General features: G+C 39.1%; 2 protein-coding genes across 2 annotated transcripts in view; one reads left to right on the top strand and one right to left on the bottom strand.

Annotated features, from left to right (window-relative positions):
* The first annotated feature begins 2,917 nt into the window (after positions 1–2,917).
* HEXB (hexosaminidase subunit beta) lies at positions 2,918–27,788 on the top strand. Its single transcript, XM_054578495.1, has 14 exons — positions 2,918–3,229; positions 7,059–7,204; positions 10,342–10,407; positions 15,566–15,612; positions 15,870–15,980; positions 19,359–19,460; positions 21,173–21,302; positions 22,714–22,891; positions 23,615–23,701; positions 24,947–25,019; positions 25,807–25,981; positions 26,951–27,041; positions 27,203–27,307; positions 27,661–27,788. The coding sequence occupies exons 1-14, from the start codon at positions 3,006–3,008 to the stop codon at positions 27,707–27,709; spliced, it is 1,584 nt and encodes a 527-aa protein (XP_054434470.1). The 5' UTR covers positions 2,918–3,005; the 3' UTR covers positions 27,710–27,788.
* The window catches only part of GFM2 (GTP dependent ribosome recycling factor mitochondrial 2), a 76,959-nt gene continuing 56,210 nt past the window's right edge, over positions 7,077–27,825 (bottom strand). The window contains exon 22 of the transcript XR_008529546.1: positions 7,077–7,212. The gene's annotated coding sequence lies outside the window, so the exon portion shown is untranslated. The remainder of the gene's footprint in view (positions 7,213–27,825) is intronic.

The following is a 27,825-nucleotide window of genomic DNA, read 5'->3' on the forward strand; positions in this document are numbered from 1 at the left end:
GTTTCTTCCTCTTTTGTGGACTCTATTCTCTCTCTCTCTCAGGAAAGCCAGCTGCCCTGTTGTGAGTATCCACAAGTTCTGAGGAGAGGCACATATGCCAAGTAACTGAGGGCTTCACAAAAAAACTCAGGTCTCTTGCCAATAGAGATATGTTACCTTAGATCAGACCCTCTGGCATCATCTAGGCTTTCAAAAAAAATGACTGAAACCATCACCAAGCAAACTGCGGCTCAGCCACGTGGCACCTTGATACATGACCCAACAATTAGTGTTGAAGGAAACGGGTTTTTACTTACAGGGTTCCAATCTCAGGGGGGCTGGGAACACTCATCAGAGCCCTCCTCTCCCATGAGACCCTGCACTTCCCTTGCTCCTCAAAAGGCCACGAACCAAAACCATGCCCAGAAGTTCCCCATATCATTATCTGACCTTAAGCTAGCCACACAAACAGGCCTCCAAACCCCCTGGAATGTGCCCTTGTGGGTCTCACAGTCGCCATCCTCTCGCAGTTGCTCTCCCCCCTCAGCATCCAGGATGTGTTGTTCTCAGCCTCCATGTAGTGGTTCAAGGAAACATGTGCCATGTTACACTGGATCATGGCGGAGTCCAGAGACGCACACATCCCAGGAGAGTCACTACTCCAAACAACCTTCAGAGAAGCAGAAGTCTGCAACTCAGCGTTCCCAGTCCCAGTGTGGCTCTAAGCATCTCACGAATCCGTGCTTGGTTAGGCAGGTCCCTACACAGCTCCATCAGCTCTCTCCTTACACCCTTTCCTCCTGCATGGCTTCTTTCCCATCTCTTTCAGACGTCATGGCGGAATCCCTTTCTCTTTCAGCCTGCCCTTATTTTAAATGCTCGGCCTGGAAATTCCTACATAACCTCATATCCAGCCCTTCCTACGATGTGTTACTTTTGCCAGTTCCCCATTCTCTTTCACCTTCTTTTGGCCGCCATCTTTAGTCAGGGCAAGAGTTTTCTGTGACACACAGGCATCGGCCTCCCCTGGCTATGTCAGAGGTCACTAGACATTCTTAAAGTCACATACACCTTTGCCCTGGGTGGCAGCACAGCTATTAACTTGCCATTGTTATGAAAGTATCTTAAATGCTGTATCGTCCACTCTTCCCTTCCCCCCAATTAAGGTTTGTGGGGAATATGCTCTGCTATTTTCAGGGACTCCCACTCTGCACCCCATTACCCAATCTCTTGAGAGACTGAGTCAGAATCACCCAGCTAAAACTCCTGAATCCCTGATCCACAGGAAATGTGATATTGATTATCTTATAATTTATTAGCTGTTGTTTTAAGCTCCTACATTTTGGAGTAATTTTTTCCATAGCAGTCAGTAACTAACACACAAGAAGTCATCATTTAACATGGTAATTTCAACAATATGAATTGAAGATTGACTCTTGGAAACACTGTGCTGCATTAGGCTTCAATTAATAAAAAGTGGCAGCAGAGGATACTGCAAATAGCACGCTAATTACATGAAGAAGGAAGAATAGTATGACACGGAGGCTTGCTTTTTAGAACTTGAAGCGTGCCCCATAAAGTTTCTCCGAAGTTTTATCTTGCAGCTTTTCATCACCATTTTCAGAATACTAACGGCAGTAGATCTGCGGTTTTGGCCCAACACCCGTTACCCTTTCTTGGGAAGAACACCTCTCCCTCCGGGGAGGCCGGGCTCTCCGGTTCAGGAGGGTCCTGAGACTTCCCTGGCTCCGCCCTCGGGGCGGGTGTGGAATCCAGCTTGCCCATCGGGAACCGGTACCGGGACGGACAGGGACGACTGGAGAACAGAGCTTTCTTGAGGGGTTGTCCTTGATACCCGGGTACCATAATGAAGAGAGAGCCTGTCTGGGAGAGAATGAAGCCAATACAAAACAAAAAACAAACAAACAAACAAAATCCTGAGTTGAAAGATGGAGATAATACGGAGAGGAAAGGGAAGGGAAGGGGGGAGGGGGAAAGAAAGAGAACTTTTGAATCCCTGCCACATTTGAGTCAATGACATTGTTTCTGCTTGCTTACAAATCTACTTATATCCAAATTATAAATCTACTTATATCCAAGTTATATAGAGAGAGGCCTGCCACAAATTAATATTTAAGTTGCTCTTGGGATTTCATTATAAACAGAATTTCTTTTCTCTGGAGTGGGGATGTGAGTGCCCAGACACAGATACATAGAGCTGAGTCCACTCTGCCAAACTACAGTTTTTAACTCGTTAGCCATCTTATTCTAACAGTGCTTTATTAAATTGCCTTTAAACCAGACTTATCATTATAATAATTGCCTAATTAACGAATTGAATAAAATCGTTGACAGGTTTTCATTCTATTTTGTAATAGGGTCATGTTCTAACTTTTTTGGAAAATTATACTGACAGTGTTAATCCCTCATTACAAATATATTCCCTTTTTTGTATCATTTGCCTATGAATTTGGTCGTTGGTGTCCTTTCGAAGTTCTAAGCAGTCCTCTACCTGCACCCCACCCCCGCCCCCAGCCTCCTGCCTCGCCCCCAAGATACTCTCTCACGGAATACCCTCTGCATAATTTACAACCTCCCACCTGTTCAAAACTCTGACCTTGGGAGTTCTATTAATTAAAGATGCATTGCCATTATAGCAAAGCCTAGATTTAGGGACAAATAAACGAAATCACCACCTCAGTGATCTGATGTTTGGGGGGATGGGATAAACGCGGTGTTTCTTGGCTTGAGTTCTGCCGTTCCCCTGAGGCTCTGTGAACCGGGGCGAGAACTTGCACCCAAGCCGCAGGGGTCCAGAGTTGCGCTGGGTGGAAAGGCGGCGGTGGCAGCGGCAGGAGCAGCAGTCTCCTGGGTCCCACCCTCCTCGGGGCGGGGTTGGGGCGGGGCGCACGGTCAGGTGACTCGATGACTCAGATGTCGAGCTGCTTCCTCCTGCGCGGAGGCAGGCAGTCTAGTGCAGCCGGGGCAGACTCGGGTGGGCCGAGGCTGAGAGCACCTTAGGGGCCATGGAGCTGCGCGGGCTGCTGGCAGCTCTAGCGGCGCTGGCGGTGCTGTCCGAGCAGGTCCCCAGCGCCTTCGCCGCGCAGGGTCCGGCTCTGTGGCCCATGCCGCTCTCGGTGCAGATGACCTCGAGCCTGCTGTACCTCTCCCCCGAGAACTTCCACATCACCCACGACCCCTCTTCCAAGGCCGGCCCTTCCTGCGCCCTCCTTCAGGAAGCGTTTAGGCGGTGAGTGGTCCTGCCTGGCGGCCGAGCGGGAAGGGGGCCCGGGGACCCCAGGACCCCGGGGCGCGCCACCCTGGGACGCGGTGCAGGCGCAGCTGCGAGGGGGAGGAATACCTGGACGCCTCTTAGCACCTGCACAGCCACGCAGCCACGCCAGCGTGTTAGCCCCATTTGACAGACGAGGAACCAGTCTCCGAGCTGGTTAGTGACGTGACTAAAATCAGAGGTCTTTAGACTCTAGAAGATGGCAGCGCTGGGTCGAAACACGGAACGACACCGCAGTTCTTCCCCTTCCCCTCCTGCATCCTCAGGAGCAATCCTGGGCGCCCAGGAACCCTGGTTTGCGTGCGGGTACTCAGTGGGAGTAGGTTGCTCAGAATCCTGGGCTACGTTCGCCTCGGGAGAATAGGGTGGATGGAAGCAGGGGAGGGAGGGGAAATGCAGCTTCTTACATGGAGTTCTAGGAGGAAATGACTGTTTAAAGCTTGAGGACCAAGGATTCCCCAAAGTTGCTTGTCATTTGTGGGCCGTCTCACCAGCCACCCCCAAATCTGGTAACAATTCAGGTGGCAGAAAGTCCTTAGGTTAGAGCACATTGCCTAAAACTCCCCTTCCCTTCCAAAATCTCTGTTCCATGTGAAATATCCTACCTTTTCATCTAATTACTTGGGAATGGTTAGTGCAACTCAGAATTTTTTGTTTCCCCACACCAGTCACATGTTCACTCTCCCAGCTTCTCTTTAGTGGTTTAGCAGCTCACAGGCAGGGTGAACTGTGTGAAGGGGAAGCAGCCCACAGCCCGGCCGTGCTAGCCACAGACAGCGCAGATCACACTGGGGGAGAGAGTTCAACACGCCACACGCTGTTCCCTCACTGTGGCTTGTGTGGGTGGGACAGTCCTGAAGGTGAGTTAGTGCCCTGAAGGACTGTAATCTGGTCTTGTTTGTGCTGTCTACCCCTGCCTTCCCCAGTTTTGTTTGTCCCTGTTCCCAGTGGGTATCAATAGCTTAATTTTACCTGCAGGACACCAAACAGTTGGTGAAAAATGCAACACTAGCTTAATAAACAGCTGCTGGCCCCAGACAGGCGTCAGGCCAAGGCCCTGGCTGAAGAGGCCCGACCGAGATGCTGACAGCAGAGATGGCTCATTCTCCCCTTCAGCTCTGTACAGCTAAATGGATGCTGTTACCTTCATTTCAGACACACATCCTGATAAGCCTTTGGTTTTGAACCTACTAAGAGGTCAAAATGGCTAGCGTCCAGATAAAGAAGTAAAAACAAGGTGGTTGGTTGCCTTAGGATATTGAGAAAGAAAAAAATACCTGAAGGTCATCTAAAGCAGCGGTCCCCAACCTTTTTGACACGAGGGACTGGTTTTGTGGAAGACAAATTTTCCATATACCCAGGGTGAGGTGGTTTTGAGATGATTCAAGTACATAGATTCTCCTGTGAGAGTCCAATGCTGGTCTGTCGGGAGGCGCAGCTCCGGTGGTGATGCGAGCGACAGGCAGCGGCTCTAAAGGAGCTTGGCCCGCCGGCCCGCCACTCACCTGCTGTGCGGCACAGTTCCTAAGTGGCCAGGGGCCGGTGACTGGCATCAGGGACCCCTGATGTAAAGGAAGATCATGGATGGACAGTCTTTTAAAAACAAACACACTTGCCCTGGCTGGGTGGCTTCATGGATGGAACATCATCCCAAATACCAAAAGGTTTCTGGTGGATCCCCAGTCAGAGCCCATGCCTAGGTTGTGGGTTTGATCCCCAGTCGGGTCACATAAAGGAGGCAACAGATCAATGTTTCCCATCTTCCACCTCACCGCTCCAGCAAAAAACAAAAACAACAACAACAACAAAAAACAAACACATTCTCAAGTGAGGATTAAAGAAAAACAAACACACACTTATCCTTTCTTTATATTTGCTTTGGGACTCAGTTTTTAAAATCGCATTTTCCTTCTTTGCCATACCACTAGTAAAACAAGAACTTGGTAGTATGCTGAAGTGATATGAGTACTGCAAGAAAGCATGGATGACAAGTTAATGGTTAGATAACCAGGACTTGAATCAGCTGTGAGATAGTTTAAAAACAAGGCTTGGCATTCCAAGGCAGTGCAGGTAATCTGGAGTTTGCTGAACTAATTTGTGCCTTGGGTGTGAAGCAACCATTAATTATAGGCTTCATTGTTAGGAAGCAGGTTGTAAAACAGCCCTATGGCTAAGACTTGAAAGCATTCAGGTGAGCGTTCTAGCAGTCAGGAGGGGCAGTACCCATTTCAAAGAAAAAGCATGAGGAGGTTGGAAAGATTTAGAGATGATGGAGCTGGTCCCAAGCTTCAGGCAGTCGGGAACACACACCGCTTACAACCTGGGACCCAGATCATTCAGAATCCCGTGTGTGGCTCCTGTCTCAAGAGCCCGGCTTCTGTCACAAACTGTAACAGTGCACATTCTGCAGGCAGAGAGGTAGTTGGTACAAGTCTGCTTCCTCAGCTTCTAGAACAAGGTCTATCACATGCTAGTCATTTTTTTTAAAAAACGAACAAATAGATTCTCTCACTTCCTGAAATGCTGAATTAACCCTGGTACAGGCATACCTTAGAGAAACTGTGGGTTCAGTTCCAACCACAGAAATAAAGCAAGCCTAGCAATAGTGAGTCGTAATCTTTATGCTGGTGGAAGGTCTTGCTGTCAATTTGTAAAAACACACACCATCTGTGAAGTACAATAAAACAAGGTATGCCTGTTCCTTGGACGGTACTGCCTCAGAACCCACTGGGTCTGTTTTAGAGTTTTAATATCCAGGGCCAAGATTTTCCTTACTTGGGACAAGCCAGCACCTAATATGGTAAAAGACACATAAGATTACCATCTTAATCATTTTTTTAAGGATAGATCTAGTTCAGTGATCTAGTTTAGCTTCCTTTTGAATCTGTGGAGGTTTTTCTGTAAAGAGGGCCCTCATCCCACTGCCTCCCTCGTTCCCCTTCCCCCAGTCCACTCCCACTGGTTAACTGCCCTGCCCTTCCAAACTCATCAGAACACGCCTACCTCTCCCTACTGCTCTGGAAGAACACGAGACATTCTTACACAAGTAACATATACAACCTCTGGCTAATCAACATCTATAAAATATTTAAACAATTGCTTTCAAGGCCCTAGTGAGAAATCTGTGGTCTGGCAATGTTTCTTGGAGGTGTGTGTATTAGCTAGGATGCTTTTGTTGGAGGATCGCAGGAACCGTGACTCAGACTGGCTCAACAATAAGAAAATCTATTGTCTCACAAAACAGGAAGTCCAAAAGCAGGGAAGATTTCAGGGCAAGCTGACTAAGCTCAACAGGATCATTAGGAAATCAGGTATTCCTTCATCTCTGCTCAGCCATCTTTAGTGCGGGTGCATCTGCTCCAGGTCTCACAGACAGGGAAAGTGTTCGCCTTGTGGCTCATTTAGGCGAGGACACTTCCTACTACTCTCCCACCCCCACCCCAACACTGGTCAGAATTGGCTTCTACACTCCAGAGTGATTGGATCAGCACCACTGCTGGTTCTTCATGGGGACTTCAGAGGAGTCTTCTGGGAGTGTGCGGGTAACTTTCAAAATTCCCATGCCGGGATCCTACTCTCCAAGATTCTGATTTGGAAGGTCTGGACAGCAGCAGTTTCTGAAAAAGCTCCCCAGGTGATTCTAATGTGCAGTGTGGGGTAGGAGCCTCTAGGTGGACTAATGTGGGGTAGCATGGATTTGAGGGGTCAACTACAATGTCTGCTACTGCATATGTATTTAAAACTTGGCCGCAGTGGTTTAAAATGTTTGAATTTATTTCTCACACAGATATTATGACTATATTTTTGGTTTCCGGAAGTGGCGTCATCACCCCATTAAATCTCATGGTAAAACAGACTTGCAGCAACTTCTCGTCTCGGTTGTCCTTGACTCAGAGTGTGAAATGTTCCCCAATATCTCTTCAGATGAGTCCTGTGAGTACCTATGTAATGTGAATGTATCAGATCAAAAGCTTTACAGACTTAAGTGCCGAAAGCAGTCTCCATGCTATGAACTATTGTGAGTTCTTGGCTCGTGAGTTTTTAATTCCTATTTTTAAAATTACCATTAAAGTCTGATGATAAAAGTACAGTAAGTGAAGAGGAAGAAATAAATCAGTCATAATTACAGCACTCAGTTAATGCTGATTATTTCAGATTTTTTAAAAGAAATGTTTAAATATTTTACATATATAAATATAAACATGATAATGACATGAAAATGGTGTTAATTCTATACATATGGTTTTGTATTTTGCTTTTTTAATATAATAACATTGTACATTATAAACATGTATCTCACTAAATATTTTTGTCTGGGTGTGCCATAACTAATTTGGCTAATTTCTTATTTTTGGACATCTAGGTAATTTCTTAACTTCTATTCTGAAGACAGACCTGTGCTTATATGTATGATTTCTACTTATAATCTAATTTGACACAAAGATAATGCAGAACTTGAGGTGGGGCAGCTATTTCATTTGCTCAATAATATAATCAACATTTAGCTACATGATTTTTTTGTTGCCCATAATATTTTCTAAGGCTTTTCCCTAATTTTTTTGGAAGGAATAAAAATTGGGCATGCCTTTTCCATGGGGTGTCCTGACTGGGAACAAGGATGAATTGTACCAAGGAATCAGAGAGGAGCAATATGAGGACATGGGTGATAATGAATCGTGCAGAGAGCAGACTGGTGAGCTGGGTACGACAATAGGGAGGACGCTGTACAGGAGAAAAGAGTGACTCCTTTGTTCTTAGAGAGCCCCACAGTTAGGTACATCTCTTTGCCCTCTTGGTATAGATGAGATTTCTCAATAATACATCTCAGAAAAAATAACTTCATTTTCCTTCAGTGCTATAGTTAGAAGAGAAACAGGATACTTTGCCAACATTAACCGTGTGATTTCATTTGACAGTCAGCACTCAGATGCTGTATGAATTAGGTTTTGCAGTCTGAAGGAAAATAAAAATGGTCATTAAATTATCAAGGAATCTTTGCTGACTGTTGGCAATACAATCACATATACATTCCAGGAAAAAGAGAGTTATAGCTTATCTTTGATTCAGCTTTGCTAACCTTTTTTATTCTGAAAGGAAGCTTCATAAGCCAAACTGTGAAATTTTCTCATGGAAGGATAAACTAGCTTTAAGTTTTAAACTAGTTTATGATGATGAAGATAAAAGTAACACACACAAAGGAAATAACAAGATGCCAACTGTTGTTTCAGAGTGTGAGGAAATGTCAAAGGAAGCAACAAGTGTACAGAATTATCTACTAATAAAGATTGTAAAAATTGCATACCCTCAGAACCAAAAGTGCTAGTTTCTACTGTAGAGAAATAATCACACATATCAAGGGTGTTCAATGAAATGTGTGCATTTACATATCAACAGGAACACAATGTAAAACAATAACTATTTTCCTGGTATACATACGTGCATGAAATGCTTAGGAAAGGCCTGATAAATGTTTCCTCTGAGGACGGTAAAGGGAGTTGGGTGGGCATCCCGCAGGAGAGCTATATAATATTTCATAGTTTTTAAAGGAGAACATATTGATGTCACTTATATGTACACCCTTTAAAACAAAAGTATGGTGCAAAAGTGCAGAAAGGGATAGCTGAAAAGTCAAGGATGCCACTCCTAACCTCAAATCAGGGAGGTAATCATTGTCAACACTAATAATTTGGTTTTGAAATAAAAATTGAAATTCTGTAGCTTGTGTATTCATTTATTTAGAAAACAGAATCTCCTTCCACCTGCTTTATATTTGTGGTTTTTGCATTGAGTTGAATCAAATTCCTTTGTAATATCAGCCAGTCCTCAGTTTATTGGAAGATAATTGGCATCCAGTACATGCAGTGTGTTAATGTTTTTAGGTGACTCTCTGTGCTATTTCTGGGATATCTCAAAACTGTAACATGGCAAAAAAAAAAAATGTTTTTAAACAGTGATTAATGGACTTGTGAGCTCCAGGTAGCTATGATTTGATATAGTATGGAGAGGAATCATGATTAGATTGTACTCATAAGAGCACTACTGTTCTTAGCCTGGACTTTAGCTAACTCATCGCTTGATCTTTTGCTGGGAAAGGCTACCTTGTCAGAAAACTGTCAGCTGAGAGGGTCACATGATTATTGGCTCTTAGTAGAACTCCCTCCCTGCAGCCAACCGCCTTGCCACAGCCTGGGTGGTGGAGGTGGAGGTGGAGGTGGAGGTGGAAGGTGCTGATGAGGCCCAGACACAGTATTAAATCATTAACCGGCCCTGGAGGGTCTTTACTGTGGCACAGTCTGCATCTGTCACCCTTTAGTTTTCAGTCTCTCTGTGCTGAATGGTGCTTTACTTGATCTGTGGTTGACTCCCAAGACTGTCAAAGACCAAAATGACTATTGGGACCCCCTTAGGCAGTGTATACTTTCAAGGACTGAAAAATTTAGCACCCTTTTGCCTAGTAGCAGCCAACTGGGGCCCCTAGTGAGTGTGAACTTTTTATTGGGTGGGACAAACTTGAATTAAGCTAAAGTGAGTTAGGGAGTCTTAAGGCAGATGGAGGGTGTTATTTGGGAAGGGTGGGTGTAGGACAAGTGGAGAAGCACAGAAGGAGAAGGCAAAGAGTAGAGATAACTCCCCAGCCATGCAGATTGGAAGATGTGAGGGAGCCCAGAAGCTTCACAAAGGACACCTCAGCTTAACTATGACCCTACTCTACTGAGGGGTGGTTGGAGACAATAACTTTCCTGGAGGGGAGAGGAATTGTGGAGCTAACACCCAAGTTCCTGACTTGAACAACTCAGGTGACTAAAGGGTGGTGCTGTGACTTGGAGACACAGAGCAGAGGGGATCGGCAGGAAAAGTATATGGAGCAGGAAAGGGGGAAGAGTTCAGTTTTGGGCATGTGGAGTTGAAGGAATCTACGGGTCACGTGGAGTGAAGATGTGCAGGACGCAGTTAGAGAAAACGGGTCTGGAGCTCAGGAGAAAAGAATGGTCCAGAAATACCAATTACATGTTTAGGACATGTATTGTGTGCCATTGAGGGATTAGTAAACTTTTTTTTTTCCAATACAGATACTTTACTTGTGAAAGGACCAGTGGCTTTCCTCAAGGCCAACAGAGTCTGGGGAGTATTACGAGGTAAGGTATATGTAGTTTTATTGCTATTTTCTAGTAAAGAAATATTTTCCGTTGCTGCTTTGAGAAATCAAGCACAGCAAATCTTTGCTTCCTTAAAACGCTTTACAGGATGGTTTGTTGGGCATTTCCAAAATGATTTCCAGTTGACCTTTTAGAAATGCTTGAGGGCTGTTACATTCAGTGCTGTAATTAACTGATGCTCTTGGAACTGACATTCCAGTTATAAATGGCCCTAACCTGCTCTGATTAGGGAATTTTGTTTCACTGTTGCTTCTTGCTGCCTTCAATGCCAAGCACCTCCCCCGCCATTTTATTTATTTATTTATTTTTGGTTGTTTATTAAAACAAAAAGTTCTCCCAATTTATTACTGAACTAACCTACCCATGCAGTAGCAAACAAAGAGAAAAACCATTTCCCCAAAAATACCCATGTCCAACTGTTCATATAGTGGCGATGTTTTCAGCTTGACGCGGTAAGATGCTAATAAGCTTGACACAGCATAAATCCATGTGCCACTGCATGTGAGATTCCATGGAGACTCCGCTTGGTTACTCTCCAGTGCCTCTTCCTGGGAAGTCCTACCTGGTCTTATTCCCAGTTTTCATGTGAATGCCCTGGGGAATGGGACAATTCTGCCTTTCTTCTTGGTGAGAAAACACAGTAAGGAAGAGTCAACAGTTCCACCATGATGACAGAGAAAGAGACCCCTTCCCCTATTTTAAATTCCTATGGATTTAGAAACATAACTGAGTTTAAAGGAACAGTATGAAAAGATAAAGAGTGGCTGGAACACTCTGTAAGCAGTGGCTTTTCCTGTGAATTTTACAGCCTGGACTTCAAAGTTTGGGCTTTGGGTCACTCACTTTTGCTGTACAAAAGCTTCTTTTACCTCTTCTCAGTACATAAGATATTGTGGTACTGACTTCCAAATAGTAGGGTTTTAAAAAAGGATAATTTTCTTCAATGTGAGCTGACCAACCAAAACTATAGTACTGTAGTTAAAAAGAAAAGCCAGCTTTGGGTTTGACTCAGGTTGAGCATTTTCTCAAATACAGTAATCATGTTTTATAGTCATAATAAAAATGGCATGATTATAATCTTATTTCAAAATAGAACATGAAACTATCAATGTAACTGCAATCATTAACCTCTAAATCATTTATATGTAATGTCATGTGGTTTTAAGTATATATATATATTAGTCTGACTTGCCTGTTTTGCACAGAGTACGTTAGGGAAAATGGAGCTTTATTGATGTTTTGTACTAATCCACATCAAAGTAAAGAACTTTTGAGAACATTCAGTGACTAGATTTTAGCCCAAGTCCTAATTTGCTGTTACCATTAGACGTTCAAAGTAACATCCTTTCAATGGTAATTGAGTGTATTGCCACTTAACCAGAACATTCCAAAGTTTTTCTTTCCTATATGATCCTGTATTTGAGAGGGAAGGAATAGCAATGAAAAGAAAATGACTGAATTTCTTGTTTTCTTTCCTATTTTTTGGAGGTATAATTGATACATAACATCATATTAACTTTAGGTGTAAAACATAATGATTCAATATTTGTATATTTTGTGAAATGATCACATTAATGTCTAGTTAACATCCACCACCTTAATTACAAAAAAATTTTTTTTCATTATGAAAACTTTTAAGATCTACTCTCTTAGCAACTTTCAAATATGCAACACAGTATTATACATTATATCCCCAGGAACTTAATTTATTTTACAACTGGAAGATTGTACCTTTTGACCCCTTTTCCCATTTCACCCCCTCTCTCTGCCTCTGGCAGCTACCAGCCTGTCCTTTCTACCTATGAGCTCAGTTTTGTTTAAGATTCCACATCTAAGTGAGATATAATTATTTATCTCTGTCTGACTTATTTCACTTAGCATAATGCCCTAAAAGTCTATCCATTGTCACAAATGGCAAGACTTTTTTTTTCTTCATGGCTGAATAATATTCCTGTGTGTGTGTGACATTTTGTCCATTTATCCAATGATGGAGAGGTTGTTTCTATAGCTTGGCTATTATAAGTAATGCTGCTATACACAACAGGGTGGGAGAGAGAACTTTTTGAGCTAGAGTTTTCATTTTCTTCAGATAAATACCCAGATGTAGAATTGCCAGATCATATGGTCATTCTATTTTTAATTTGAGGAACATCCATCCTGTTTTCATGGTGGCTGCCCCAATTTATATGCCCACCAAGAATGCAGAAGGATTCCCTTTATTCCACATTCTTGCCAACATTTTTTTTTCTTTTTGGTAACAGCCATTCTAACTGTTATAAGGTGATATCTCATGGTGGTTTTGGTTTATATCTCCCTAGTGATTAATGTTGAGTACCTTTTAATGTACTTGTTGCCCATCTGTATGTCTTTTTTTTTTTTAAAGTCTATTCAGATCAGCTGCCCATTTTTTAATCAGACTTTTATTTTTTTGCCATTGAGCTGTGTTCTTTATATGTTTTGTATATTAACCACTTAGCAGATATATGATTTGCAAATATTTTCTCCCATTTGGTAAGTTGCCTTTTCATTCTGTTGATGGTTTTGTGTGGGAAGGAATAAAATTTATTCTTCTAGTTTCTTTCAGCTGATATAAAAATTAAATCAACATGAGACAGATTAACAAGAGAAAATAACCAAACTTAATTACGTATGTATTCATTGGAAGCCAAAATATATGAGAGAGTCAGATCCCACATGCATGAGAGGTTTAAAGATAGGGAAAATGAGGTATATATGGCTTTCTGAGCTAAGGTGTCTTGGGGCTTCAGAGGTGAGGAAGGTCATTGCAGAGCAATAGGGATAAATGTTCAGTAATTGCATTTCCCCTGCCATATTGAATATGACATATTCAATGGATTGCACTGAATATGTCAAAAAGAAAGTTCTTTTTGGTGAAAACTCTTATAGACAAAAAAGTGCCTAATTTAAATTCTTTAAGGGAGAGAGAAAGGTTTCTCATGGGCCTGTGGGGTTTTGATTGTCTTCAGCTCAAAATAATTCACATGCCGAAGTGACACATTTTGGGGAGGTCTGTTCTGAAGCTTTTTAATTTGATTTAGTTCCATTTGTTGTTTGTGCTTTCGTTGTCTTTGCTTTTGGTTTCAAATCCAAAAAAATCATCACCAAGACCCATGTCAAGGAGTGTACCTGCCTGTTTTCTTCTAGGAGTTTTATGGTTGCAGGTCTTTTGTTCGGGCCTTAAATCCACTTTGAATAAACTTTGCGTGTGGTATTAGATAGTGGTCCAGTGTCATTTTTTTGCATGTTACTTTCCTCTTTTCCCAGCACCCCTTACTGAAGAGGGTGTCCTTTTCCCATTGTGTATTCTTAGCTCCTTTGCTGTAAATTAATTGCCTATATATGTGTGGATTTATTTCTGGGCTCTCTATTCTGTTCCATTGATCTATGCCTCTGTTTTTATGCTAATACCATACTGTTTTGGTGAAAATAGCTTTGTAATAGTATAAAGTTAGAGAGTGTGATGCCTTGTTTGTCTTTCTCAAGATTGCTTTGGCTATTTGAGGTGTTTTTTGGTTGCATAAAAGTTTTAGGATTGTTTGTTCTATTTCTGTGAAAAATGCTATGGGGATTTTGATAGGGATTGCACTGAGTATGTAGATGGCTTTGGGAAGATTAAACATTTTAATAATATTAATTCTTTCAATTGATGAGCATGGAATCTTTCCATTTTTGTTTTTTTTTCAATTTCTTTCATCGATATCTTAAAATTTTCAGTGTAGAAGTCTTTCAACTCCTTGGTTAAGCTTATTCTTCAGTATTTTATTCTTCTTGCTGGGACTGTTTTCTTAATTTCTCTGACAATTGGTCATTCATGTGTAGAAATTAAACATATTTTTGTACATAGATTTTGTATCCCCTAATTTTACTGAATTTGTCATAAGTGGATGTTTAATTTTTTTCAAATGCTCTTTGGGTTCTATTGAGACAATCATGATGTTTATCCTTCGTTTTGTTATGGGATGTGTCACACGATTGATTTATGGATGTTGAACCATCCGTGCATTTCTGGAATAACTTCCACTTGATCATGCTTATAACCCTTTTAATGTATTATGGAATTTGGTTTGCTAATATTTGAGAGTTTGGTTGAGGATTTTTGCATTTGTGTTCATCAGGGACATTGGGGTGTAATATTCTTTCTTTGTGTCCTTGTCTGATTTTGGTATCAGGGTAATGCTGGCCTTGTAAAATGAGTTTGGAAGTGTTTCCTCCTCTTCTATTTTGTGGGAGATTTGAGAATGAGCAGCATTAATTTTTCTTTAAATGTTCGGTAGAATTCACCAGTGAAGGCTTCTCGTCCTAGACGTTTGTTTGTTGAGAGGTTTTGATTATTGATACATTCTCCCCTTCCTAGTAAAATCAGTCTGTTCAAATTTTCTTTTTCTTCATTATTCTGGTCATGGTAAGTTGCACGTTTCTATGAATTTATCCATTTCATCTAAGTTGTCAAATTTGTTGGCATATAATTGTTCATAGTAGTCTCTTATGATATTAGTTTTAGCATCTCCCCTCTCTTATTTCTAACTTAGAACTATTTTTAGGTTAAACTTTTCCCTGGCTATATAGTTGTTAGCTAGAATGATAAATTTTAGTAAACTCAAGGCCAGTTAAAGGAATTGTCCTGTAATATATTGTCTTAAGGGAACAATCACTTGAGTAGAAAAATGTTCAGGAGATAGTCTTTGTGGCTGTAAGTAAAACATTGTAAATGGGGCCTTTCTTTATAGTTTCATGGCAGTTTTTTGAGCCTTTTTGCCTTCTTTAAGTTCAGGTGCCTTCTAAAGTTTCTATGATATTTTATCATAAGTCTTACTCATAATGCTATAAATTTATTAGGAACTGGTGTTTTACTAAATCACTATTCTTTTTTATGTTTATCATTCAAACAAAACATAGGCTATGGGAACAATGAAGTAAAGCATTTTTGTTAGTAGCAACAGGGATTTTTTTAAAACTGAGCTTTAGTTTAAGAAAATATGTTAGAGGGTAAAGATATAACACTAAGTTTAATTTTATTTGCCTTACCTGGTTATGGTTCTGTTTGGATAATATAGCTTTTATTGTTTCAATTTATTTTATAAAATATGCAATAAATTACACGTTTTACTTTCCCTAGGTTTAGAGACCTTCAGCCAGCTAATTTACCATGACCCTTATGGGGCTGTAAGTATGATTATCATATGTTCCTAACATTTTTGGATAGACATATTACTACAAGAAAAATGCAAGTTTTGTAGCTGTCTATTGCTTTCTGAAGGTTTCTTCTCCCCAAATAGTTATCTTAGATGGTAAATGTAAATTTCACACTTTTTTATGTTCTCAGTCTTTTTTTACTCTAATACTTGCATAGATAGATATGGTTTTCATTGAGCTCAAGAGAAAGTTTTAAAAATAAATCAAAATTTATTTTGTCTTTATAGTTCATCATCAATGAATCCACCATTAGTGATTCTCCAAGGTTTCCTCATAGAGGAATTTTAATTGATACAGCCAGACACTATCTGCCAGTTAAGGCTATTCTTAAAACTCTGGTAGGTAATTATTTTATTTTAATTCATTGTATATCCTAAAGATGTGTCCTATTACATTGTTTTTTTACATTGGTTACTTATGCTATTATACAGGTTGAAACAGGGGATTCATTTTTCATGTACCAAGTATAAACCCTGGGCTTTCTTTCCTCTCTCCCTTGTGAAGTTTATTTCCTCAGCTGAGAAGTAGAGGCTCCTGTAGGTAATCACCCAGTTATTTTCATGGGGGGTAGTGGGAAGAGTAGGGGGACTCAACAAGTTTAGCCAGGATTAAGAGAAAGACTGTTTTAATACTTCCTATTGGCCCTCTTTGTATACTTCTATTTGTCAAGTCATGAGTCTAGGTTTTTGGTTAGGAATATGTGGTCACTGTACCACTAGTTAATGTCCTTTAATTTTGTGACGTCCACCTACATTCTTTATAGTGGCAGAGTCTGGGAGCTGCTTTATACCAAGGCAATGTTCCAAAGATATATGTCACCTCACGTGGGAAGAGCTAGGTGCCAGGCTGACGATAACTGTTTTCTCCTTTTGACTTTTTATTGGTTCGTCCCCATCATCACTGTCAATTTGTGGCAGTGGGGAGGTTTTCCTCCCATGTTTTTCTGCACTTTCACTTGGGCTTTTACAGACACACCATGTTATAAAAAAACTTTTACACTTACATTAATACCCTATTTTTTTCTCCAAAAGACTTTACTGTCACTTTTATGAAAAATAAATGTTTAGTGTAAAAACTTCACACAATGTAGATATTAATAAAATAGGTGCTGATCCCATAATTTACCAAAGATAAATACAAGTTTTTATGTTCCATTTATCTCATTTAGACTTAAAAAAATATATTCACAAATAATGACTTTTTAAAAAATTTAAATGGGATTGCACTTTGCTACCTTTAAAATAGACTGTTATGAACATCTTTATGACAACAGATGAAGTCTATACCATCTTTTTCAACAGGTGAATATTCTTTTTTATCTACCGTGATATGTATTTAACTAGTCTCCTGCTGATGGACATCGAGGTTAATGTACTATTATCACACACAGCACTGTAAATATTTTTATATTTGCATACTGGTCAGGATTATTTCCTGAGGATAAATTCTTAATAGAGAATGTCTGGACTGACAGATGTGTACTTTTTATCTTTTCATACGGACTGTCAGATGGCCTTCTAAAGACATCATACCGCGCATGCTCAGCCAACAGTGGTACACATTTTTGCCATTCATTGCTAATCTGGTGATAAAAGTATTTCCTTGTTTTAATTTGCACTGCTTTGATTTTTAGTGAATAAAAAATCTTTTACGTATTAGCTATTTGTATTTTTTGCATTGCAAACTACAAGTTTATTTTCAATGTCCATTTTGTCTTTGAGAACATTTTCATCCTTGTTGATTTAAGAGCTCTTTAATGTTATATTTGTTTATAGATGTGTCAGTGATAATTTTATATTTGCTTATATTTATATGATATTCTTATCCATCACATATTGTTGTGAAGTTTTCTAAATTTGGTTTTTAAACCATGTTTATAATAGAGTGTCTTTTGCCTGTAGAAATTTTAATTTTTTTAAAAGATTTTATTTATTTATTTTTAGAAAGAGGGGAACGGAGGGAGAAAGAGGACAGAAACATCAACGTGTGGTGCGTCTCACGCACCCTCTACTGGGGACCTGGCCTGCAACCCAGGCATGTGCCTGACTGGGAACTGAACCACTGACCCTTTGGTTCACAGGCTGGCACTCAGCCCACTGAGCCACACCAGCCAGGGCAAAGTTTTAACTTTTTAGAAAGTATGATTATCTTTCAATCTTGTCCTTTATTGTTTTTGACCTTGGGAGGTATGTTACGAAAAGCCTCTAAAACAAGGGTATAAATATAAAAATAGCCTCTCAAGTTTTCTTTTAATACGTATTTTTATTATTAAATTCTTGATTCTGGTAGAATTTAGTGTATTATAGGTGATTATTGTAATTTTATTTTTTCCCAGTGTTTAGCATGTAGTCCAAAAATATCATTTTTGAGTAATCTATAATTTCCCCACTGCTTTCAGTATCATAACTAGCAAATACTAAATTCCATAAATACACAAATCAGTTTCTGAACTCTGGCCTATTGAACAGTTTATCTTCTTGGGCCACTATAGATGGTTTTAATTTCTGTAACTTTAGAAGACCTTTTCTCTTTTTATTTTGCAGTAATTCAAACTTACAGAAAAGTTTTAAGGGAAGTACAAAGGATTCCCATATACCGTTTACCCAAATAACTCAATTTAAAAATTTTGTCTTATTTGCCTCATTCTTCCTCTCTATTTAAACATATTTTTCTTAAACCATATGCAAATTGCAAATAACATGCTCCAATACCCCTTAGTATTTCTTTTTGGATTTCCTAAAACAACTGCACTTATCTTAGTAACTACAGTACAGAGGTTGACAAACTACAGTCCGAGGACCAAACCCAGCTTGTCACCCATTTTTGCAAATGAAGTTTTACTGGAATATAGCCATGTCCATCTGTTTACATATTGTCTTGCTTTTACAACTGCAGGATCAGTTGTGAAAACTGTAAGGCTCCAAAATAAAGATATTTATTATCTAAGTCCTTTGCCATCTCCTGGTAAAAAGCCAAGAGAAACGCGCTTCTCCCACAATGCAAATTCTGCCGTTACTCCCCATGTCCTTATTTCTTTGAGCAGTTCCCTTGTGTGTAAGCCATTTCCCACATGCATCAGCCCTTTAGCCCTGATGAAGGAGAAGGGAGGCTTTTAAGTTTTGATTAGCTTGTAGGGCAAATTTTCCCCCTTATTATTTTTTCTTTTTTGAATAATTCACTTCTATTTTATGTAAACATTGTATTGCTAATTCCTCCAGAGTAAACATGCCAATTTCCCCAAAAACTTCTGAGAATTTTGATTGGAATTGTACTGTGTTTGTACCATATTTCTTTTATTTCTAAGGATAGGATGGGTTGGCAATCAAATCTCAGAATTGTGGGAATTATAAACCCTGGTACTTAAATGAGGTCCTCATTTTTCCTCTGTTCCATTTCCAAACATAGTAGTAGCAGCCAGGAGGTATTTTCCATTCTTGGCGGACCCCTGTATACTTACTGGGACTTTATAAGCTTGTTCCCTTCCCAGAGTGCAAAGTTATAGCTTACTGTTTAATATGAATACAAATTCTGTAGAGGTTTTTTGAAAAGTGACATGCCATGTAAGGTACATAAGGTATAGACTAAAACTTCTTCCACATTCTTCTCTGAAATATGTAAAAGGAATCACACACATTGGAAACAATCCTGAGTGGAGATATGTGAATTGGATTGTGTGTTACCAGTGGTATATAACTTTTTAACATGTTTTTTTGCAGGACGCCATGGCTTTTAATAAGTTTAATGTTCTCCACTGGCACATAGTTGATGACCAGTCTTTCCCTTATCAGAGCATCACTTTCCCAGAATTAAGCAATAAAGTGAGTAATCCAGGTTGTAGTGTGCCTACTAAAATTATTGGTAGTTTCATTAGAAATTTGTAGCTTTAATGTTTCTTCTTATGGTAAAGTGTAAAAGTTAGATATTTGTGGTTTTAAATGGTTTATTTTTTAAATAGGCTGTAGCTTAGCATTTTAGATCCATAAAACTGTTCTGTTTTTATAAATGTTATCATAAATACAAACAATCTCTAGGGGCTATATAAATAAAATTTTAAAACCTTAATGAATGTAGGAGACCTGATGCCTTCATGATTACTAATAAGGTTAAGTAATTATATTTCTCAAGTAGTCCAACTGTATATTTGCATTAAACAATTATTTTGAATTCTGTAAATGACTATTTCTTTTTCTATTTGAAAAACTACATGAAGTACGAAATTTTAGAAATGAGAGCTCCTTAGAAAATAATGGTAGACTCAGGAATGTTCAAATTGATTGTATGATAGGCCAGTGGAGCTGGGAGTGAGCCTCAATGTCATCTACTTTAATCCCCCTACAATACAGAGACAGTAACTCAGAAGCTGTACACTTTGTCCATAGTTGCAGTTAGAAAAGGGTGGGGCCAGGACTCAAATTTTCATTCTCTGGCCGTAATTCCAAAGCTTTCTCCAATGCTATAACGTAGCATAGGCTGAAATGCTAGTAGTGCTGCTGTTTGTGTTTGCTTTTGTTTTACTTTTTATTATGGAAAATTTTAAACATATACAGAAGTAGATTAATTTAACGGATTTCCATGTCCTCATCACCCAGCTGCAATGGCCAGTACATGGTCAATCTTCTATCACCTATTCTTCCTCCCACCATTACTTTGAAGCAAATTCAAGATGTCATATCTCATTTGTGAAAAGGCCTACTTAAAAAACAAAACATTATTGCAGCTAAAAAATTAACAAAAACTCAGATAGCCAACCATTATTTACATTTCCCCAAGGACTTTTTCTTTAAAAGAATTTTTTTTTCCATTGGGGTGCAAGTAAGGTCCATACTTGTGGTCAGTTCCTATGTCTACTAACTCTCTTTTGACTTTAGGTGCCCACCCATGAGTATTTATACATATATACATACATGTATACATGTATACGCATGTATATATGTATATATACATATATATATTTATACCTTGAGAAATGTACTACCGTAATACCTTTAATGGACTTTCATCTTTAGTTACAATCAATATTGAGTTCTGATTTTTCAAGTGACTTATAAAGGGACTGAGGGTAACCTTAAAACAATATCTTGTCACTTACCAGAATGTCTTAGGGGGAATTTCTCAAGCTGATAGTAATTAAAGTGATTTTGAAAGACAATAGCTGTGCTTTGTAGTAATCTGTGAATTTTGATTCTAATATTCAGTTTTCAGAGGTTTCACTTTGGAGTCAAACATTTTATTTGTTTCGTTGTATGGTTATATGAGGCTGAAGCAGCATGATGATAAACATTCCTGAAATGAGAGGGGTTGGTTTATATAGACAGTTCTATCAGTAAATGTGGAATTAAAGTGTGCTTGGAACTTACGGATAAGATATGGCAATTTAAATCAATTATCCAACATCACATGGAACTACTTAGTACATTGTGATATTGGAAAAGTCAGCTATGAAATACCAAACTGCAAACAGAACTGTTAACAGTTTTCAGGACCAAATCCATTTTGTACATTTTAATGTTAATCAGTGTGGCTTTTACAGGGAAGCTATTCTTGGTCTCATGTTTATACACCAAATGAAGTCCGTATGGTGATTGAATATGCCCGATTATGGGGCATCCGAGTCATACCAGAATTTGATACCCCTGGACATACGCAGTCTTGGGGAAAAGGTAAGTGTTTTGTGAATTGCAAAGAGTGAACATTTGAGGTTCTGCACCTCCTATTTTATGATTTGGTGTTTGCTCATTTTATTCTTAGTTGTGATTTACACAAAGGTAGCACTATTGACAGATATAATTCAATAACTATTATGTGTCTGTTGTGAGCAAGTCACTGTGTCTAGGCACTGCCTAAAAGACAAAAACAAGGGAGAAAGGAAAGAAAAAATGACTACAACAGATAGAACATAATAAGTGAATTCAAGAAATGGTTTTATGAGATTAACACTTAAAATGCTTTTCAGAGATCCAAAAATGAGTTATGTTTCTGGTAGAGGGAATAACGGGGGGGAAGGCATCAGCTGGAGGACAGCGAGGCAGAGCAGGAGGGATTTGTACTACAGGGTGATTAAGAACCGGCTCTAGAGCCAGGCTGCCTAGATTTGAATCCTGCTTCTGCCATTTATAAACTGAGTGACCTTGGGCAAGTTATAGAACATCTCATCCTCAGTTTCCCTATCTCTGAAATGGGTTATGTTAGCAGTAGCTATCAAATTGTTTGTTTGTTTTTTTGAGGATTAGATAATGAAAGTAAAGCACACAGCATATCAGCTAACATTTATAATTGTTCAATAAGTATTTTTATGGTAAACACGGAGAGTAGTGGGGAATAAGCTTGGAAAGTACAGTGCAGAGGGCCTTGAAGGAGGAATGTGGGCTTCGTCAGGACACAGAAACCAGTGAACGTTACAGAGCAGAAGAGTGACATGAGGGAGCCACACTTCAGGAAAACCGAACATGACACAATGGAAGGAAAAAGAAATTGAAGTCCTGGGTCAGACTGGTGACGGCAGAAGTAGGAAATAATGTAGAGAACTGAGAGACATCTTGGAAATATAATACATAGAACTTGGCAACTGATGGACTTCAGGAGAAGAGGAAAAAGCTACAGACAAAGAGGACGGTGGTACCCTTACCAGAATACAGAACCAGGAGAGGCTACAGAAGGAGCTTAGGGAACAGAACATTTCGGTTTTGTTAGATTGTATTTGAAGTGCAGATAAAATGTGCAGTTGTGTTCAGCAGGGAATCTGGAATGTGGATTGAAGTTCAAGAAAAAAGGGTTGGGGCAAGCTGAAGATTTGGAAGTCATTAATATTTAAGATAATACTTGAAGTGACTAAAATCTCACAGCAGCTGATGGAAAGGGAAACAGAGGTACACAGGGGTAGGGTTCAGGAAACAATTTTCCCTCATCTTAATTGGAAGAAATAACCATAGTAACTTTTAATAAAAATGCTTATCTTTTTCTGTATAAAATCTCTTATAGCTTCAACAAAATAAAATAGTATAATCAGGTGCTAAGCCATGTCTCTGTGATTAAAATACTTTTTAAGAAAACAATCTTCATGTTTTCCTCCAGGTCAGAAGGATCTCCTAACTCCATGTTACAGTCCACATCACCCTGCGGCTTTTGGACCTATAAACCCTATTTTGAATACAACTTACAGCTTCCTGTCTAAATTTTTCAAAGAAATTAGTTCAGTATTTCCAGATTGGTTCATTCATTTGGGAGGAGATGAAGTGGAATTTGCTTGTTGGTATGACAGTTATTTAAAAACCCTTATTTTCTTTAACCATTGCATTTGAAGTAGGTTTAAAGGTCTTCACATGAAAAGGGAAGATTTAGGGTAATACCTCTGCTTGCACGGTTTTAACTTGGCAATGCAACTCCTGTGGTGGTGGATTTGAGGTGGTATAAGAAAGTAAAAGCTTTTAGGAAGGAGAATCAAGATGCAGAAGAAAATGGAGATTAAAAAAAAAAGAAAAAAGACAATAGCCCTGGCTGGCGTGGTTCAGTGGATTGAGTGCCAGCCTGCAAACCAAAGCGTGGCCAGTTCTATTCCCAGTCGGGGCGCATGGGGGCACGTGAGAGGCAACCACACATTGATGTTTCTCTCCCTCTCTGTCTCCCTCCCTTCCCCTCTTTATAAAAATAAATAAAATCTTGAAAATAGTGAATGAGAATAGCTTTAGTGAAAGAGGGCAGTGAGTAAATGGGGGAGATTTCTCAAATAAAAAAAAAAAATCTTTGCAAATAGCCTTATGTCAAGAAGAGAGGCAGGAGGTAGGGAAAGCCATTTTTATAAGAAATCTGCTTCTGGAAAAAACTGTCTGCAATGGAACACAAAGATAACTCATAACTAAATTTTACTCGCAGCAACTTTAATAGTTTTAAGCACAAATGATTTTAAGGATGTAAGCTGTTTTAAATAGATTACGCATATCAAACTTTTAATGAAATTTTAACCTTTTTTTTTAAGGGAGTCCAATCCAGATATCCAGAATTTCATGAAGCAGGCAGGCTATGGCAAAGATTTTAGAAAACTACAATCTTTCTATATTCAAAAGTAAGTTACATTAAAGGCTACTTGTGTTTTTATTTCATCAATGGTTTTCATAACAGTTTTAGCTATTACTAGTACTATTTTATTTTTTCATCCCCCTCCCACCAAAGTTTAGATCTTGTATACTTTGTATGAAAAATCATATAAAAGGAAGCAATATCCGCTGCTTTCTTTGAAACAGTAACAGGGTAACTCTAAGCCTTTTGCAATAAGTAATTGTTGAAATATAGGACAGCAGTCACATGTTCTAAGAACTCAGCTGAAAGCCTGGCTACACTACGAAGTCTTCATCACCATCCAGCCCCTATAATTCATTCCCTTGTGTCAACTCCAGGAGCATTTTTTTTTTTTTTAACTTTGTGCCTATACTGACCAGTATGATAGCCATAGACACCTGTGGCTGTTTGCATTTAAATTAAAGGAAATTAAAGATTCAGTTTCTTGCTCACATTAGCCACATTGCAAGTGTTCAGCAGCTGGATGACATTAGTGAGAAGCTCCCAAATTGGAAAGTACGTGTATAAAGCATTTCCATCACTCATAAAGTTCTACTGGGCCGTGCTGCTGTATACTAGGGACCAGTATACTTTTTTCTGTTAAGGCCAGATAGTAAATGTTTAAGGCTTTGTGGGCCACATCTGGTTGCATATTTTTATTTTTTAAACAACACTTTACAAAGTGTAAAAACCATTCTTGACTCATGAGCCATACAAAAAACAGGCTGTAAGGCTGTGGTTTGCCTAACCCTGCACTGGGCAAGCCCAGATTCCGGCATTTGCCTGTTTAGCTTGTCACGTGATACATTCTAATTTTTTTTATCCTGCAGAGTACCTGGCATTGTCCAAACATCAGGAAATAACTTGTGACTGACTGTCAGCAACTGTTGAATGTTATTTAGGTGACATTATGAGCCAGATTATAGTTTCTTTTATTCTAAGATACCCATAAAATTACTAGAGATTGCTGTTTGTACACTTCCCTATGACTTTCTGTGTCTTCGTGTTTTGGGGGCATGCTTAAAGGCTCATTCATTCAGCAAATGACTATTAAACCCCTCTGCTGGGTCAGCTTCTGAGCCATGTCCTATAAAGAAGGAGCCACATGGCTTACCACCCACATTTAGCTGGTTCGGTTATAAAGCTGTGCTATACTGAAAGGTACTTATAAATGTTGGAAGTCCTTGGTGGAACATTTGCAGACTGTTAACCTTGTGATTCAAAATAACTTAAAATTTTTTTTCAATGGTAGGCTTTTGGATATTATTTCAACTCTAAAGAAAGGATCCATAGTCTGGCAAGAGGTTTTTGATGAACAAGCAAAGGTGAGAAGTATGAAGACTGCATTTGATGCTGATACCTTAAGAGGCTTAATATTCTAACACCTTGGATGCAACCCTTAGAAATCATTCCCTAACACTTCAGGGGAATTAGCTTCCTTTTCCATTTAATCTTTTATTAGGCAATAGCTGTGGTCTGAGACTAGTGTTAATGGTATTTGTGTCTTTTCTTCCATTAACCTCACTCTTTAGTGCCTCCTCCTCATCACTCTCCTTCTATCTCATTAATCACAAGTTGACTTTGAAGCAAGTTCTTTTTTCAGGAAAGGACCAAATAGATAAGAACAAATGAGTCTTTATTGCTAGTAAGGTAGTGTTAAGTGAAATTATCAATGTACACTTTTTACTTTAAATGACATCTCTCATCTCTCTCTAACATAGTCAGAATTCTTTATTTTTCTTTGGGGCAACTGAGAATTTGCAAGTCCAGCTATTAGTATGCCCTTTCCAGAAGAGCTGGTGACATCCTCACAGTTTCAGAGTATGTAAAACAGCAGTGTGGTAGAAATGGGGCTAAAGCCTTGGTTCATTACACCTGCATCATGTCATAAATAGGCAAAAGTTAAATATCCAACCTTAATGTTGATGCAGCTTCTAATTTTAAGTCTATAAGGAACAGCATTTGGCACTAACACTGAGGGGAAAGGAGAAAGAAGATGATGCATGTTTTCTCAAGGATCTTAAAGTTATTCTTCTAGTTATGTCTTGGACTTTAAATTTCATCTATTGTATTTGGTAGACCTAATTATATTGCAACTTTTCACTTTAATAGCTTCAGCAAGGCACTGTCGTCCAAGTATGGAAACAGGAAAGGTATACTAATGAACTAAATGCAGTCACAGCATCTGGCTTCCCTGTGATCCTCTCTGCTCCGTGGTACTTAGACTGGATAAGTTATGGACAGGATTGGATAAAATACTATGAAGCAGAACCTCTTGATTTTCCTGGTAAGTGAAGCGACCATCAGTTACCCTGATTTTCTTCCCTACCCTCCCACCAGGAAATCCTCACCTAGATGTTACCTACTAACTAGTCTCCCTTTTATGTATAATCCTTGATTTTATTTGTGTTTACTTAAAAAGAAGGGCCTCGGTATCATTTGAAACTTTGTGAAAGAAACCAAATCCTTATCTAAATAAAAGAACTTGAAAAGTAGATCCCCTTAGATTTTATCTCAATTTTTATGGGTGAGTCTTGTTACTCTCTGCATTTTAAAGATGTTTGATGGCATTAACCTTGTATCTCCTCTTCTGAACAGCCTCTCCAATGTAAGATACCTAAGCAAGGCTACATACAGTCTAGCTCAGTGGATTCCAGGCTGCGTAGTCTTAAGGTTCGCAGGCGTAGGCATGGAGGGAGCTTCCAGCTCTCAGATCCCCTTTGCTAAGGACAGTTCTACTCTGTCCTGTTTTGTAAACTAGACTTTAATATAAAATTTCTTTTGAGAAACAGGATTTTTGCTGTTTTAAAAAAAATTCAAAACTGTAGGTCTATTAGGAATTAACATAACTTTCTCTGGAAAGTATTTCCTGAGAATCAAAGTCTTAATTACTATAAAACAAAGTATTAGGTGCTTAGTTTCTTTTTTACTACCAAGAGATAGATATTGGTAGTCACTAGCATTCCAACTTTTATTCTTTGGCACACTATTCACAGGAGAAAAAATGTTTCTGGTGATCAAATAAGTTTGTAAATCAGTATCTTAATACTGGCACACACTAAAAAGCCCTGTGTGAAACACAGGGTCGGCTGACAATAAAGTGCCACTACTGTGAACATCTGCCACAGTCCTGCTGATTACAGGAAAAAAAATGTTGCCCTGGGACAAAGATGGAAAGAGAAATCTGTACTGCCTCTGTATATAAGACTTAAACCACAACTGCTTAACTTATGTCGATCCAATGATTTTAATGCAGGTTCTCAGGAACAGAAACAACTGGTTCTTGGTGGAGAAGCTTGTCTATGGGGAGAATATGTGGATGCCACTAACCTCACTCCGAGATTATGGTATGGAATTTATGTCATGACATTTGAATTAAGGTGCCTTAGTTTTCCTTTTCCATCCAAGTCGGAAAGCATTGGGAATTTCCCCAAGCATATAATTTCGATACTTCTTTAAGAAAACATGAATGGAAACTGCTTTGGGAAACATGTACTTTAAATTTTAGGCCTCGGGCAAGTGCTGTTGGTGAGAGACTCTGGAGTCAGAAAGAGATCAGAAATATAGATGATGCCTACAAAAGACTAACAGTTCACCGTTGCAGAATGGTCAGGTAAGACTATTTTTCAAGCTAGGATACTACTAAGCCCAGGATGATTTTTAACCTTAGTGTTAGCCAGCTTCTTGGGTATTTTTGCTATAAATAGAAATGTATGTCACCAAAGAAGTAGTGATTTAATTAGAACAAATTAGGAATATCTATAAGGAGAAAATATATTTGGACTTAAAACCATTTTATAGCTATGTTGAATTTGGGTGTGACTTGGACCTCCATCACTTTAACAGTCTTTTTTCAGTAATTAGTGCTATGGTTGGTGCTTCTCATTTAAGCCCCTACGTTCTTTAAAATGGAGATGAGTTATAGCAATCTAAAATAATCTTTTATTCATCCTTTATCTTCTACAGACGTGGAATAGCTGCAGAGCCTCTTTTTACTGGCTATTGTGAAATGTGAGCTGAAACTAGAAGGGAAAAGCCCACAGCAATATACTGCCATCGACTTGGTTTTGAAATCATGTAAATTAAGATTTGGTATATTGTTTTTGAATAAATATATCTTTGTATTGATTG

Source organism: Pteronotus mesoamericanus, unplaced genomic scaffold, assembly GCF_021234165.1.
Source record: "Pteronotus mesoamericanus isolate MK-2021 breed Mesoamerican mustached bat unplaced genomic scaffold, CSHL_Meso_final contig_50, whole genome shotgun sequence".
Classification (NCBI taxonomy): Eukaryota; Metazoa; Chordata; class Mammalia; order Chiroptera; family Mormoopidae; genus Pteronotus; species Pteronotus mesoamericanus.